At 45.8% G+C, this 17,300-nt stretch overlaps 1 protein-coding gene across 6 annotated transcripts in view; it reads left to right on the forward strand.

Annotated features, from left to right (window-relative positions):
- Positions 1–5,800, forward strand: part of CDON (cell adhesion associated, oncogene regulated) — a 103,202-nt gene extending 97,402 nt beyond the window's left edge. For all 6 annotated transcript variants that reach the window (XM_059930103.1, XM_059930104.1, XM_059930106.1 and 3 more), the window contains 2 exons: positions 1,054–1,328; positions 1,932–5,800. In XM_059930103.1, coding sequence (XP_059786086.1) covers positions 1,054–1,328; positions 1,932–2,095 — 439 coding nt within the window. In that variant the 3' untranslated portion in view covers positions 2,096–5,800. The remainder of the gene's footprint in view (positions 1–1,053; positions 1,329–1,931) is intronic.
- The last annotated feature ends 11,500 nt before the right edge of the window (positions 5,801–17,300 follow it).

Raw genomic sequence — 17,300 nt, forward strand, 5'->3', positions numbered from 1 at the left:
CAACAGAACAACCAGAAAATCAGAGGGAAAAATCCAGTAAAAAAAAATTACCATACATGTAAAGAAATAGGAAAAGGTGATACTTACTCAAGGGAAAAAAATAGTCAGTAGAAACAGACTCTGAGATGATCCAGATATCACAACGAGTAGACAACGACTTTAAAGCAGCTGTTACAAATATGCTCAAGGACTTGAAGGTATACACACAATGAATTCACATGGGGAATTTCATCTGAGAAATAGAAACAACTAAAAAGATCAAATGGAAATTCCAAAGCTGAAAAGTATAAATAACTGGAATGGAAAATTTACTGATTGGGCTTAAAATCAGATTGGAGAAAACAGAAGCAAGAGTCAATGAACTGGAAGATCAGTAGAAATGATCCAATCTGAAGAACAGGAAGGAAAAAAATTAGAGAAAACACATATCTTGGATGAAGGCAAGAAATAAAAGTAGGGCAGAATTGAAGTGAATGCTCAGTACTAATAAATTCTAGCAATTAATTCTGCAAAGAAAAAAAATTGAAAAATAAAACCTGGATTTTGAGTGTCTAGTTCTTGTAGCGTTTTCTCCAAGAGTGAGAGGGAACATATCTGATTTCAAAACAGTGTGTTTTTGTTGGCTTTCATAAGGTCATTTCTCTCATGTGGCCATAAGTTTCTTAGCTTTCTGTCCTCTTCCTCTTTTTTTCTTTCATTCCTTCCAGCGCGGATGGCCTTTTCCTTCTGTGTGCTATATTCTGGAGCTATTTAATTATGAAGACAACTTCTGACAGCGGACTAAGGCAAAGGAAACATGGGATAGGTCATCATATACAGTTCCATTCTTAATTGGTTTGCTTTTTGATGCATTCTCCTGTTGTATTTCACTTTAACTCTAATTTTTGATATTTCAAATCATAGTGAATCATTTAGTTATTTATTTAGTTATTTATTTAGTTATTTCTTAAGAATCTGTGAATACAAAATACCAAACGATATTTCAAAATGAGTGACTTTTAATTATTGATCCCTCTAGATACAATTCTATTTCTTTTGGTTTACCCTTTGTAGGTGTTTCACCAAAACCAGCAGCACTTTGGGCAGCAGCCCCCTTCCTGTGGTCCCAGTGGTAGCACCTTATCCTCAGGATGGTTTGGAAATGAAGCCCCTCATTCACATGAAGATGCCTGTATGTCTGGCTTCCACAGTCCCCGACTGTGGTCAGTCACCTGAGGAGGGCATCAAAGATGACAAGGCACGAAGACCTGCTCAGCGCATTTGCTGTCAGGACAAAAGAAATGAGACCAACTCTGATTGTGTGGAAGTTGCAGCAGAGTTCAACAGAGGTACAGCAAGACATTATAAATCTTAAGTTTCTAGATAGTCTTCAGTTAACTAAGAACTGTATCAGGAAAGGTGATGCTTTCAGAATGTTCTCTCTGTGATCAACTCACGTATTTCTTAGATATTGGGTCGGGGGGTATTGGATACTTAAAAAAAAGTTGACTCGATAAAGAGTTCTTTGAAATTCTGTTATGCACACCATTCATCTCAGGTTGTTCATCCTGAGAACATTTTGGAAAATAAATCTAAATAGGCTTTGATTCAGTTTGTATCTGAAAGTAGACTTGCTAGAAGGATGCATTTTGTGATCCTGAGCTTTTTCATTTGAATTGATTCTGGAGTTGCAGCCTTGCTTTAAGATGGTAATTTTGGGGCTTTTAAGGGGTTTCCTTTAACCCTGAGATGAATTGTATAACTGTTCATGAGAGCTCAACTTTATTTTAAACCTTTTAAACCTACTGTCTCCCTCAGATTCAAACTAAATGTAACTGGGCTCTGATTTTGCTCTTGATTCTTTCTTTATTGCTCAAGGTAATGACTGTAGACTGCTTTGATAAAAATCAGCCTTTATCATTTCATAATGCTTCCAAACCTTTGTTTTTCAGGAGACAGCTGTGTGCCTTCAGAAGCAGAGAACAAAATTTTAAGTTGGAATCCTCTTATTTTGCCACCTGTTTCAAAGGACTGCACTGAAAAGACACCATGGTCTCCTCCTGGCATTCCTGTAGACAGCCCTTCAGGGGTCCTTCAGCAATCCCAGGAAACCTGAGGATGTGGCAGTGCCTCGTCATGTTTCCACTTCAAGCCAGTAACTGCACAAAACAGGCCTGGGGATGGACTGTGTGAAGGACATTAATTCAATTCAGAGAAAAATCGTTATTTATTTTTTGTAGTAGTAATGTCATATGAATGTATCTTAAAATGTGTGCCCTTTTATATTATTTATGCCTTAAAAGTTTCCCTCCCTATTTCTTCCTCCTCCCTCAGTAGTAAACAACCTGGTTTGGCATAGTTTTCAATCATATGAGAACAGTGGAATCATTCCACGTTGTCCAAGAGCCTCAGCGACAGTAAGAGCCCCTCCTACAAGGATCCCACCTATTGGCTGACTCAGCTAAGAGAGAATTGCACAGGCCGTTGGAACTTTTCAGATGGAAAGCTGTCTTTCACTATCATGTCATCAGACTTTCTGAGAACATTTGTAGTCAACCACAGTTATAGCCTGATGTTTGTAATAGCAGATGTCTTGTGAATTTGATGAGTGCCTTCCACAGAAGTGATAGTTGACCTGTAGACTGTCTGCACATGGGCACAAGTTATGTCCAGCTTTCTAGGCACTAATCACAAAGAGTGTCATGGACATGGTGGTGGTTAAGTCTGGTTGGGTTATTGCAGAAGGCAGAAAGGGAGCCAAGGCCAGAGAGAAAAAGAATGCCTACTAAAATTTAAAATTGCGTTTGTTTATAACATGGTCACCATGGGGCTCTTTTTGACTGTTTCTAAGAGTAAGAGCAAAATAAGACTTTCAAGTAGTGACTGGAAGAGAAAGGTCTGCATTTTAAGAAAAAAGGGAAGGTTCCAGGGGGACTATCTCGGCGGAAGCTCTCCCATTAGTATAGGATGTGTCATGGTGCCACAGCCCCTGAAAATCGATATTTTTTGATTTCCAGCTTGGGCAATACCTGGAAGATGGGAGTGTCAGAAAAGAATCTGGAGGTTTGAAGTTTCCAGACGTTTTTTCTGAATGTCATCGTTGTAACAGGCACCTAAAGCTTTGATTAGCAGAGCTCATACATCACAATTATTGCTGCCTCTGAGTGACAAGGACATTTGCAGCTGCCGTTGGAAGGCTTTTCTTCTCCACATCTAAAACAAAACAAAACAACACTCTAAGTGTATTTAATAGCTTGAGTCAAGCTTCATAGATCACTGCTCTTTTCTGGATTGTGCATCCCTTTGGGGAAGAAACAGATTCTACCTAAGAGTCAAGCAATTCCAGCACAAGTGGAAAAATTTTACAGTTTCCCAACAATTGCAGTGAAATAGACTAGAATACTGTACTAATCGACTTTCTATATAAATGCATCAATATCCCCTTACATATGTCTATATACTTTATAAATAGAACTGTTAGTGGAATGTGCGTTGTGAGCTGGGTCACTATGCAAGGATCACTTTGAGTAGAATGTAGTAGATATAATTTCGTAGTCGGGTATCAGGGATGCTGCAGAGTCAAGTTCTCCATTCCAGACGTCCATGCCTGCAGTATACTGGATTTATTCTTCATGTTGCTCAGACGCAGTTAGCTTTGGAGGGGGATAGCTGTGACCCTCACTTCTGTGGCTAGCAAAGGACAAAGTCCTAGCACACAGAACATAAAGACATACCCTGTGTTTGCCAGTCAAGTTACGGCAATACAGTCACAAAGGGAGTTTTAGAAAACTGGGGAGTAAATGTTTGTAGGCAGTCATTTTGATTCAGGAAACAGAGGTGTATTAGCATGAGCCTTAGGTCATAAACTGCTTTTAAAGATTGACTTTGAATATGGGATTTGTCCACTAGGAAGAGAAAACAACTTTACCTTTAGGGCAATCTCATTGTGGACTGCTTTATTTATATTATTAGTAACGCTGTTTTAAGTGTTATCCCTTTTATTGTATTTTATTTATAAAAAAATGCCTTTATATATTGAGATATATAAATATAAATATATATATAATTGCCTTCATGTTTAGGAGTTATGAGTGCTCTCTAACCCTGAGTTGTTCTGAACTTTTAGCCCTGCACAGTCACCCAAAACAGTCCTACCCTAATGTCACTTGCCAGGAAGTCAGAGGAAAGTACAGCGTGGGCGATGGCGCTAACATTTGTGAAGTAACTGCTGTGTACCAGGCACTGTGCTGGTGCTTGTGACTGCTATCTCAAATCTTACTGTTAAGACACATCTACAAAGTAGGTGGTAAAGTCCCCAGGTCACACAGGTGAGCCACAGAGTCTGCATTTGAACTTATCTGGAGCTGTAATCTGAGCTCCTTCCGTTTTTCCATACTGCTTTCCGAAAGCAGTGGTTCACTCTCCTGATGGAGCTGGTCCAGTTCTGTAAGCCCTGGTCCGCCCCGCCATGGGATTCCTCGGATGCTCTAACTCCACAACTAGAGAAGCTGCCTCTGTCCTCCATGGGCAGAGCTCTGAGCTTATTGCCTGGTCTTCCCGGAGCCCTCATTTCTCTCCATGACCCCCCTCACTACCAGCCCCGCACGGGAATTTGACCTTCTCTCAGCATAATAGTGATCCTGTAATCTGTCAGGCCTCTTCTTGTTCCTTCTCCTCTTAGAATTCGCTGTGAGTCTTTGTTTTAGCATAAAACTCCCCCCACTCCTACTATATAATTTCGCTAGCTCCTTTTTTTCCTTCTTTTGGTTATGCACTGATCATCTGGTGATGGGTGCTCTACAAGATGTAAGTGAAATGGCAATGTTTTAAACCTTCTGAAGTGGTCTTTAGAAAAAGCATCTCTTTCTGGGTTTTGTTTTTGTTGAATGAGTCCTCGAGGACCAATACATCCTTACTAAGCTGATTGTGATGCAAATCTCATTCCAGCTACAGTACTGCCAAGAAGTTAACTTTATAACTGAATTTCATCTGTGTTGCTCTCTTTTAAAGCAATGACTTTAAGATGCATGTTTTTGTATCATATTGAAAAGTATGTTTTATTTTCCTTAAAGTGGTAATATTATGTTTGAAATTGTACATATTTTAAATGATGTAGCTTTGACAGGTTTTATTTTGTCGATTTGATTTTATATTAAAAGAGAATTCTGCTTTCATGTAGAGTAGCATGTGAAGATGGGGATCCTCTGATTGCTCCCTGTTTGTGTAAAGCTGCTTATAGCCTGTGATTGGGGTGGGTGTACATCTCAGCCTGACATTTTTTGGACCCCTGTCCTCCCCTGAAAATCCCCTGTGCACACCCCAGAGCCCAGTGAGCTAATCCATTCTGTTCTGACTGCAGAGATCCAGGCCCTGAAGGACAAAGATCCAGGACAGGTATTTCATGAGAGGCTGGGAAAATACGTGCACCAAGGAGCTCTGTCGAAGCAGGCAGACTCCCTTAGGGGAACTCGGTATTTCTTTGGAAGGAAGCAAGAAGTGGGAGAGAAGCAGCAGGAGGAGAGTGAGGAAGAGGGGTCCCTTCTGAGACCTCACCTATTTTTACCATTTACCTAGAGCGATGTCCCTATGAACCCCAGGGTTGAAATTTAGTCTCAAGAAGCAGCTTTGCTTTACTGCCCTGAAAAACTCAAAGTGTCTGGACTGCTTAGACCAGGAAGCCAAGAGGGACTTTTGCATGGGGTGAGGCCTTGTTCTGTTGTATTCCCCAGATTTAAAAGAGCCTTCCTTGAACCTCAGCCCGTCCTGAGAGCTGTGAGGGAACTTGAAACCCCTCTTCTAATAAAGTCTGAATCTGTGAGAACCTAAGGAGAGCTTAGTTTCTGTCAGTTTTCCGTCTCCTCTCAGGCGCCACTTTCCTGATTCCTGGCAGGATCATCCCTTGGCTCTCTTGCTGTTTCTTCTCATCCGAGTCCCCTGTGGAGGCAGCTCTGCTGACTCTTCCAGGCAGTGGAACAAGCATGCATTTGTGTTTCACCCAGATGTCAGACACACGCTTGGAGTCAGTGAGTCATGCTGGCGGCTGACAGAGTGTGACTTTGGCTCTCCCGGGTCCCCTCTCAGCCAGCTCCCCAAGCCTGGTGGCAAGAGCCCTGTCCCGTCTTGTTGGCACGGACTCCGGGGTCTAGCAACTGTGAGGCCCTTTGACAACGACAGGCTCGGTGCTATTCCTACGTGAAAGGTGAAAGGGAGACAAAGGCCCTGGGCACCTGGCTCTGCTACCAGCCCTGATTCAGCTGGTCCTACAGTAGAAGCTCGTGTTCTTAGGGAAGGAACTTGGGATGTGGAAAGAACTAGACGAGCACATCTCTTGCTAGAGTTGAATGAAGGGCACACACGCCTGCAGATCTTGCTTCCCATCTCCTAGCTTCCCCGCCGGTAGGGAAACCTGGGACCCAGCTGAAGCCAGGTCAGCCTTTCCCTGTGGGAGCTGCAATCGGAATAATCCTCCACTGGTGAGAGTATCACGTGTGATTTATCAAGGGATTTCTCAGTTCACGGACTTGGTGTGGAAGCAGGCAGCTCGCTCCTACGGCACCAGACACTGTTCCCAGCACCGTGGTTCTCACTTGCCCTCGGACAGCCGGTTGGTCTTCTCCCTAGTCGTGTGTCTTCCTTGTCTTTCCACCTCTGTCTTCCACAAGCTGGGCCAGGACTTGTCTCATAATCAAGTCATTTAGAGGCCCTGCAGTTGAGCCTCGTGCTGGTTGTAAAAGCCGGATATTCAGTGGGAAGGGGTAGCTGGGGTCTTAGCTACCTTGGCTTTAACACTCAGTATGACCGAGGGGATGTTCCCATCCCCACCTTCTCCCCTAAGCGTGTTGGCACCTTCCCTTTGAGGCCTCATGGTGTGGCAGTCACTGTGATGGTGACGTTTACTGGAGCCTCCGTGGATTCTTGTGCAGGATCCGAACCTGGGGTGGTGGGTTGTGGTTCAGTGCCTACAAAGAACAGACACAAGCAAAGGAGAGAGAGATGCCCTGGGGGTGCCCCAGATTGTTCCCAGAGAACAAGAGAGACTGAACATCACGCATGAAACTCAGGACTGTTTCCTGGCTTTGGGGATAAAATCGAGCTTACCTGTCATTGCCTCGGGGCCACCCCTTGAACCCCGATATTGGTGACTTTGCTCCCTGAGGGTGAAGTGTGAGAGTAAAGTTAGTGACAATTACACTCTCCCAGCCTTCCTGACCTCCAGGATGACTGGGCTTCCATACTCACCTGGGAACAAGCAACCGCCCAAGGCCGGTAGGAAGAAAAGGAAGAGGTGCGTTTCTTGAGCAACCAGCACAGGTCTCGGGAGAATAACCCTCCCTTCCCCGAGACACAGGAACCCAGAAGGGGGTGGCCCTAGATGCCCGGGGTTGGGGGTTGGAGCCCTGATGGACATCTAGCATTGGGGAGAGGTCGCAACTAAGGAAGAGCCTAGATTCCTTGCCCAGGGGAGTCTACATCTCATGGGGCCACCTTACGGGGTCAAGCAACCCTGCCCTTGAGCGTCCCACTCACAGGGGAACGTGTCCAGGTGCCGGCATTAAGTGGGCGGTGTCCTAGCAGCACGACCTTGGGCAAGCAACGCGCCTGCTCTGAGGCTCAGCGTCCTCATGTTTAAAACGAGAGTAATAGTAACGACCTCTTCAGGGTATTGGACAGAGAAGATGCAGCTGCACACATCCAGCACCTCCTAAGCCCATGGTCCACAGTGCACGTTCAGTCAATGCTCATTCTTGCCCTCTTTGTGTTTAGGTTGAACTGGAATCTGCTTTTCTGACACATCTATCCTAGGGGTTGAGTTCCTCCCATGAAACTTTGCAAAACTATTCAAATCCCTCTTCCAAATGAAAGTCATCCAATATTTGAAACAGCATGTCCAGCCCTCCTCTTCTCTACCTGGATGGTAATCTGAGTTCCCAACCATTGCCAGGCGTGTGCTGGATGTGCCGTGTGTTTTCCACCCTCCAGGAGACAGCACTGCTGTCCGCATTTCACGAATGCGCTCAAATCCTCTCCGCTCTTTCCCCCGACGGCTTCATTTCCCACGCCCCACTTGGCTCCCCACCTTTGGGCCCCTTCCATTCTGTCCCCACCCACCTGAAGCTGTGTCACCTCTGAGCTGGCCAGGGGTCCGTGGAACCGCTAAGTTCCTTCTCTCTGACAAGAAGACTCAAAATCTTTCTCAGTTACGTACTGTTAGGGTTTTGTTTATGAGTCTAGTAATTTATTTCCCGGCCACCATGTACCAGGGCATGTTGACTCCACTGCTTTGCTGGGCCCTCACCCAGGCCCATGAGCAAGGCCGGACAGAACGCAGCACTCTGAGAGGACGCAGCAGCTCCGTGGGGCTCCCCGATCCTTGGACGAGGGAGTGCCGTGGCTGCAGCAACTGTCCAGGCTTCCGGCCACTGCCTCACTTTCCGGGAACCTCCGCAGCGCTATGGGCAGCCTCGGCCAGACTGTGACCCTTGTTAAACTCGGGGCCAGGGGATTCTCATTCCCGGCCTCTTCCTGTCTTGCACTCACATCTCTGCTTCTCTGAGCCAATGTGCTGGCCTGATTCTGAACGCCCAGGCCTTGGGCAGAGCAGAATGTGGAAGGATGGGGACAGCTGGGCTGGAGCAGAGGAAGAAGATGATCCTGGAAATAAATGGCTTTTCCACGTGTGTCCACGTGGGCCTTGTTGGAGGCCAACCGTAGGCTCCCCCTGGGGACCCCAGCGGGAGACGGGCTGAAGGCTGGAGAGGAAATGGGCCAGAGGCTCCGCGGTCCACACGGCTCCCGCTGCGTTCACGGCTGAGAGGAGGGGGGCATGGGGGAAGGAGGGACAGAGGGTCCAGCAGGGGTTGCGGCTTAGTCACTTTGTAAACTGCTCCTTGGAGACCAGAGAGGAAATGAATGGGGCCCTAGATGGAGGGGTGAAGAGAGGGAGAACAGAGCAGGGGAAGAAGGAAGGGGAGGCGGGAGAGGTAGAGCCCCCTCGGGGCCTGGTGTCTGTGCCAGCTCTGCCTTCCATCTGCTCGACCACTCTCGGTGCCCTTCCACAAACAGCCCTTCCTGGGCCGCTGTGGGCAGGACACCCCGTTTCTCTGGGCCTCCGTTTCCTGATGGATGAACAACGTGGTCGTAATGCCCACCAGCCGCTTCTCTGAGTTGCTGTAAGAGCTGGCTGCGTGGTGAAGTAGGAGAGGTCTGCAAAAAGCATGAAAACCACTGTACAGAAGTGGGGGGGTGGAACGAGAGCAGACCTTGGAATCAGATCAGCGTTCGGACCCTGGCTCCATCATCCACTAGCTGGGTGACAGCAAGCAAGTGACTTATTCCAAGTCTCAGTTTTTCCCCTACAAAAGGAGGCTACTATTAGAAAATTGTTAATTTTGTTATGTGTGATAATAGTTTTGTGTTTATGTAAGACAATGTTTCTATTTGTTTTTTCAATGAATGCTAAGATATTCAAGGGTGAGATGTCATGGTATCTTTAAAATACCTCCGTGAAAATAAAATCGGTGAAGCAGCTTTAGCCAGGTCTTTAGCTCCGCATTGGTTCAGGGATTTTTACGGGGCAGATGCAAAACCTGCTTGACACCAAAGTTAGCATTTCCCTGTTTTTGTAAAAGCCTAAACTCGTTGAAAAGTCGTGTTAGGTGTTCTCAGTGGAAGTGGTGGGCAGGAGAAAGGAAAGAGCATTTGGAGGCACTTAAAGTGAAGAGGAAGAGATTTCCCTGACCTGGGGACAGGTCAGAGGTTCCTGGGTCCCTGGGACAGGATGAATCTGAAGGCCAGGCCCATGACCCAGGGGGGCAGAGAAGTGGAGAGCCCCCTGGAGGCTCGGGCAACAGGGTCAGCAGCAACCATAAGGGACCCGAGGTTCAAAGCTTCTCCGTTTTTGGTAACTCGTAAACCTCCAGGATTCTGGTGGGACCCTGGGAGGGGCAGGGGCTCCAGTATGGAGTCCACTTTATTTGATTTTAATGAAATAAAGGAACTGATACTCTTGCACACATAAGTTTGTGGAGTGAGATTCACACCCACCTCCCTGCTATTGTTATCATTAGTGTTGCTGTTATTTCTATTATGAAATAGCCTGGAGCCTGCGCCGTGACACCAGGTTTGAGTGCGTGTTGAATGCTGCTCCACTAGAGGAAAGCTTGGGCAAGGCTGAGGTTCCTCCCCTCCAGGCCCTTCCCTGCTCCAGCTGGCGATGGGGCTTCTATCGTGTCTGGAGTGACAGTGTTAGGACAGCTTTCTGTGACTGAGGGCCTGGTTGGAGAATTGAGCCTCGGCTGGACCCAGTGGGTGTCTGTCTGGATAGGGCCGAGGAGGAGCCAGGCCAGGCACCGAGGTCTGTGGAGGAAGCCAGGGCTCAAGGAAAACTCTTGCCTCTATCTCCATCTTCAGGCCTGGTCTACTCCCTCCTCCCCCCTCCCCAATCCCCCCGCTCCCCAACCTGGCTTGATTCTCCAAGTTCCCTGGCTGGGGAGCTGGAAGGAGGAGGGAGTTTCCAGAATGTCTCTGTAGAGCTCCAGTGGGAGGCTTGGCAACTGGAAATTGTCAGCCATCTCCTTGGCAACCGGCAGCCAAATAATTCTCGGAATGGAGGAGGCAGGGGAACTCTCTGCAGGCTGGCCAAGAGAAGCAGGCCTTCGGCCCCCAGAAAACTTCAATTCTTTCTGACCTGTGTCAGTCAGGGTCCAGATGGGAGACAGAGGCCCATCAGTCAGTTGAGAAGAGAACTTACTATAAAGAATTGGTAACTGGGTATAAAGTTGCTAATTAAGTAGCGCAAGAGAATGCTTAGGTGTCATGGAGGTGGCAACTGCTGGGGCTGGGAAAACAAAGGAAGAGGCTGGAATCACTGAACCTTAGACATTTCAAGGAGGGGGACCCAGAGCCTGGGACCCTGACCTCTGAGGAGGAGGCTCTGAGTAGGAAGCAAGGACCCCTGGGCTTGTGCCCAGACCTCTGAGGAAGGGGCTCCTGCCAGCTGGGGGTGGGGTCTCTGGGGCAGGGACGTGGGTGTGGGTGGTGGCTGATGAAGCTGCGAGTGTCGGAAAAACTGCAAACTGGATTCAGCTGCAGCGTCAGGGTGGGCCTGGGGTGAAGAAGTGTCGTTGAGATGACGCTTACGGGGACCACACAGACACGAGGAGATGCCCACCCTTCGTCCTCCATCCTTCAACTTCCCTTTAGCAACTCCGACTGGGGAATCTGCGAGGAAACAATTGGCAAAGCGGAAATGGGGCTCACAGTGCCCAAGGTCAGCGTCGCAAAGCAGGGGACAGAGGATGGGTATGGAGCTGAGAAGCAAGACTCTTAAAGTATTAGCCACTGGGGGGCGGGAAGTTCTGGCCTTCCAGCCCCAGCTTTAGTGGAGAGAGTGGTGCTGAGCACATAGTAGGTGCTCATCTAATATCACTATCTGGCCACTGCCTTGGTTGGTTCCTGAAAGGGCACGTGGACTTCCCTGGACTTAACTCTGGCTTGTCTGGAAGAGTTACTGACATTCACAGGCTCTGACAGCTGGAAGGAATTTGTATAATGTCAAAGATGCAAACAACATCAGTGAAGAAATATTTAGGTAAAAGTAGCCTTAAGAAAACTAACTATAAATCTCTGTGATCAAATAATACATTAAAGGTAAAGGACAAGATAAATAGATCCAGGGGACAGAAATAGAAACCAGTCGAGAAATATATCCCAGTACATATGGATTATAGTATATGATAAAGGTGGTATTTCAAACCAGAGGGGAAAAGGATAGTTTCTTTAATAAATTGTAAAGACACAACTGGCTGTCTGTCTGAAAAAACAAAACAAGGTTAAGCTCTCTACCTCATGAGTTATGAAAACCAAGTTTCAAATAGATGAAAGATTTAAATGTATTTAAATTTAAACATTTAAAACAATTTAAATATTGGTTTTTATATTTAAACAATTTCATGAGGAAATATTTAAAACAATTTTAAACAATATTTAAAACAATTTAAATATTTAAAACAATTTAATGAGGAAAAAATTAGGAGAGTATTTATACAATCTAGGGTTTGAGGAGATTTTTCTAAATAAAGCAGAAAGTCCAGAAGCTATAGAGGAAAAATTTTAATGTTTAAATTTTAGAAGGATAAAAGATAACATATACAAAGTCAAAAGACAATTTATAGACTGGAGAAAATATTTCAATTATCACCAATAAAGAGTTAACATCTATAATATACAAAGAGTTCCTACACAAAATAAGAAAGAGGAATGACCTAGTCGAAAATGGACAAAACAAAATGTCAGTACATTTATGGAAAGATGCTCAAAGTCATTAATAGTCAAGAAGATGCAAATTTTTAAAGTGTGACATCACTTTTCATTTATTGGAATAACAAAAAGAATGAGGAAGGGGAAGGGGAAGGGCTGGGGAAGATGTGGGAGGGAAAACACTCTTAATCACAGCTGGCAGGTATGTGAATTACCACGGAATTTTGAGAAAGGGATCTGGTCACATATATAAAAACTAAAAATATGCATCTCTTTGACCCAGTCATGTCATGTCTGGCAATTTATCCTATAGGGGGGAAAAAAACCCCCAGCAAACTCCAGTATGCAAGGTTATGCATAAAAATTCTTTATAGCACATTTTGTGGTGGGTTTTCCCATCATACTAGTAATGGTTGAGTGATACACATATATCCATATACTGTAATGTTATGCAGCTATTCAAAAGAATAAATTACACAAAGACAAATGCTGTATGATTCCACTCTAGATACCTCTAAAGTAGTCACGCTCATAGAAACAGAAAGGGTGGTGGTTGTCCATGGCTGGGGTAGAAGCGGGGATGGGCAATTGTTTAAGGGGGTACAGAGTTTCAGTTTTGCAAGATGAAAAATTCTGGAGGTCGGATGCACAGCAATGCGAATACTGAAAACTGCTGAAAGGTACACTTAGAAATGGTTAAGATGGTAAATTTTATGTTATGTGTATTTTACCACAATTTAAGAAAAAATAAATTAGAAGGATTTTCACGAGGTTATGTGAGAAAAGCAACTTGCAGAGAAATCAGTGTGGTGTTTGTGAAATAAATGGCAATGGATGTACATAAATATCTGTTGGGTAGTCCAGATCTGCTTGGCCGTGATCTGTGTCCTCTGGTTCCAGAGCGCTCTCACCCTCCTCAGGGTCCAGGATTCCAGGCTGGCGCTGAACTAAGCTCACTAGCTCTGTCAGCCTTTGGGTGGTAAAGCACCCTTTAGACTTTTGCCCTGGTGCTCCCCCATCTCAACCCTCCTCCTCCAAACACCAGGTCCCCACAGGCTCTGGTACTGCCCGCCAAGGCCCACAGCTGTTTCCAATATTCTGCACAAACTTTATTGAAATGGGCAGCCCCATTTCTCATCCATCAGGCCCCAGCTCCTCCTGATTAGGTACATATGACCTGACCTGTCAGCAAGGTCTGAGCCAGCAATCAAAGGGGAGATTGTTCTGAGCCAGGAGGTGAGAGGGGCAGGAGCCTGGGGAGCTGAGAAGGGCCCAGGGGAGTCTTCAGCCAGCCTGGGGCAGATGCGGGTATTCTCAAGCTGAGGGGAGAAAGGGATGCAGGCCTGGATAAATTCTTTAAGGGCCCCTGTAGTGCTTATCTTCTCTGGCCATATCTTCTCTCTCTAGCCTCCAAGCCTCTTCCAAAAGACGTATCCTACAGCAGGAGCATCTCCCCATCCCCAAGCTCCAAACTCAGCCCAGTTTCTCTTTCCTCTCATCTCTCACCTGTACCACAAAACCCCTCTGAATGTAATAAAATAGAAAAGGTATCTCTTCACAATTCCACTCTTCCTAGAGCTGCAGAATCATCAAAACTCAAATATTGAAAATAACTTAGAGATCCCTAAGTCTCAACTCACTCTCAACGTGGAAACTCTCTCAACAGCATCTTGACCAATGGTCATGACAGTTGATGCTTGAACATTCTAAGCTATGTGGTCCAATATGGTAGTCCCTAGCCCCCTGTGGCTATTTAAAAATAAATCCCAGACTTCCCTGGTAGCGCAGTGGTTCAGAATCCACCTGCCAATGCAGGAACACGAGTTCGATCCCTGGTCCAGGAAGATCCCACGTGCTGCGGAGCAACAAAGGCCGTGAGCCACAACTACTGAGCCTGTGAGCCACAACTACTGAGCCCACGTGCCACAACTACTGAAGCCCGCACACTGCAACGAAGAGTAGCCCTGCTTGCTGCAACTAGAGAAAGCCCGCGTGCAGCAACGAAGACCCAAAGCAGCCAAAAATAAATAAATAAATAATTTATTAAAAACAAAATAAATCCCACATCTGGGTATATCTCCAAAGGAAATGACATCAGTATCTCGAAGATGTATCTGCACTCCCATCTTCATTGCAGTATCACTCACAATAGCCAAGATATGGAAGCAACCTATGTGTCCATCAATGGATGAAAAAAAAGATAAAGAAGATGTGGTATAAATATACAATGGAATATTATTCAGCCATAAAAAGGAAATCCTGCCATTTGTGATCACATGGACGAAACTGAAGGGCATTATGCTAAGTGAAATAAGACAGAAAGAGAAAGATAAATTCTGTATGGCATATGTGGGATTTTTAAACAAGAAAAAAAAGTCAAACTCAGAGGAACAGTAGAATGGTGGTTGCCAGGGGGCGGGGGTGAGGGAAATGGGGAGACATTGGTCAAAGTGTACAAACTTTCAGTTATAAGATGAATAAGTTCTGAGGATCTGATGTACAGCATGGTGACTTTAGTTAATAATACTGTATTGTATACTTGAAATTTGCCTAGAGTAATTCCTGAGAGTTATCACAAAAAAGAAAGAAAGAAAGAAAAAAGGTAACTATGTGAGTTAAATATGTGTTAATTAACTTGATTGTGGCAATCATTTCACAATGTATACATGGATCAAATTGTCACGTTCTACACTTTAAATATAAACAATTGTATTTGTCAATTATACCTAATAAAACTGGGAAAAATTTAAAACTAAAAATTCAGTTTCTTAGTCACACTAGCCACATCTCCAGTGCACAATAGCCACGTGTTGGACAACGTGCCAAGAAATTCAAGGGATCTCACATGTTGCCCTAGTTGCAAGGTAACAAGTTAATCTGCCAGTTTCGTGAACGCTGCAGAAGACATGACTCCAGGGTCCGAGACAAGGGGCTTTATTACTTATAGCAGTATCAGTAGTCAGAGTATCAGCATTTTCTTGCTCTAGTTTTCTGAGCTCCAATTCCTATAGGGCAACGTGAAGAGGGTCAGAGATACCTGCTTATATGTGCATGAAGTGGGTCACAATACTAGACAAGAACCCTGAGTTAAGAAAACCTGAATCTTTTATAACAGGCAGGAACCATGCTGTCCTTTGTTCTGGAGCAAGACACTACCTCTACCTTCCAAGGCTGTTGGCTATACAAAGGTTCTTGAAAAGTGTCCAGGAAAAAGGGCACTCAGTGTCTCTGCTTGCCAAATGCGCAGAAATGCAAGACCCGTGGAGAACTGTCTCCCGGCATAACGCGGATATTGAACACTTCCATTGTTGCAGAAAGTTCTGTTGGACAGCTGCTCTAAGCAACGAGGAGCTAGCTGCTTTGCTAGGTCCTCCCCATCACTTCTGAATTCTGACCCAAGGAGTCACCGAGATATGAGCCAGCATTGGCTCTTCGTATCCTTACGTATACGTTTCAAGGTGTTTTCCTTGATGCAGATGTTCATTCACATCACACTTCCTGTCTTTCCTAACTAATGATTTCACATTTATGTGGTGCTTCACTCACTGTTTTCATATGCTCTGTGGTCATGGGGACACTGCGAGGATCCAGGATGCGGGGGCAAAGGTGACTCAACCAGGACACTCCCGAGTGGTCCAACACTCCAGTGCAATGGTCCCCGAACTTTAGCAGGCATCAGAATCACCTGGAGGGTTTGAAAAACAGAGCTTGTGGAGCCCCAACCCCCGAGTTTCTGATGCAGGAGGTCTGTAGTAGGGCCTGAGAATTCGGATTTCTAAGAAGTTCTCAGGAGACGCTGATGCCGCCAGTCTGGGGACCACACTGAGAACCACGGCTCAGGTATCATGGGAGCGGCTCTGGGCGGCTTGCAAGGTGATAACGTGGATGACAATTGCTATCTTATCATGCTTTAATGCATGTTAGAAAGTATAACCAGCATGTCAAACTAGTTATATTTTTAAGTAAAAATAAATTGATTTAAGGATATATTTACACATCTATGTAGTGTGAAGATTGGCAAAGAAGGCGAAGGCAAAGAGTGATTGAAGTTTGGGCAATACTGATGAAGGGGAAGGGCAAAGAACAAGGATTCAGACAGGCCTGAAGTCCAATCCCAGCTCTGCTGCAGGATGGAAACCAGGACCTTTCATCTTCTGCATTTATCAAATGGCATCCTTAAGTTTCCTTGGGAGTTTCCCAGGACTAGTGAGGATCGATTTACTTCCTCCCTCCCCCCCTCCCTTCTTCTTCGTCAGGAGGCAGGCACAATCCCCGCCCTCAGGTTGCTTACAGTCTAGGAGACGTGCTCTGTCATCTTCAAAAGCTTAGAAATTGTAGGGGTTATTACAGTCCTGGTCCCCACCCTAAGACAGAAGCCATCCCTCCCTTCGGCTGCAGCCCAGGACTGTGGAAGGAGGAATAAGCCCTAGCCTAGGGGAGACTGGAGAGTCAGGCAGCCTCTCCCGGATGGGCAGACGCAGCTCCCCTCTGCTCCACAGTCCTTCCCTTCGGGGAAGCCGTTATGTTTCTGATCACGTTGCCTCAGGTTAATAACACAGCTGCTTGGTGAATCCTGAGCCCCAACCCATGTGAGAGGGAAGGACCTGGGCCTGGCCCAGAAAATCCACTGGATTTTCTAGAGCAACAAGGCCCTGGTCTTAGTGGTAGTAGGGCAGCAGGAAAGAAAAAAATATGACTTAATGAGACAGGAAAACCAATATTCTTGTGACCATCGGCATGAAGAAACCTCTCTGGGGGGACGCCCTTCAGGGAGCTCAGGCCAAACCAGATGGTGAGAGGCAGCCATTTAAACGAATCCCCTGGGTTCATGCTTTCGGGGGAGGCCTCCAGGCTCCAAGTGGTGTTTCCATCCTACCACCAGTTCCACGGGTCTTTCGGCTCCCTGCCCTCCTCGTTTTAATGATCTCAGACAGACATAAAAACAGCTGAGCTCAGCACAAGCGACTGAGACAGGAACATTGCCTCAGGGTCCCCGAGGACCCCAGCTGGGTACCATGCCGCCCTCATTTCCATTTTGACGGGATAAAGTGAACTCATTTATT

Source organism: Balaenoptera ricei, chromosome 8, assembly GCF_028023285.1.
Source record: "Balaenoptera ricei isolate mBalRic1 chromosome 8, mBalRic1.hap2, whole genome shotgun sequence".
NCBI classification, from domain to species: Eukaryota; Metazoa; Chordata; class Mammalia; order Artiodactyla; family Balaenopteridae; genus Balaenoptera; species Balaenoptera ricei.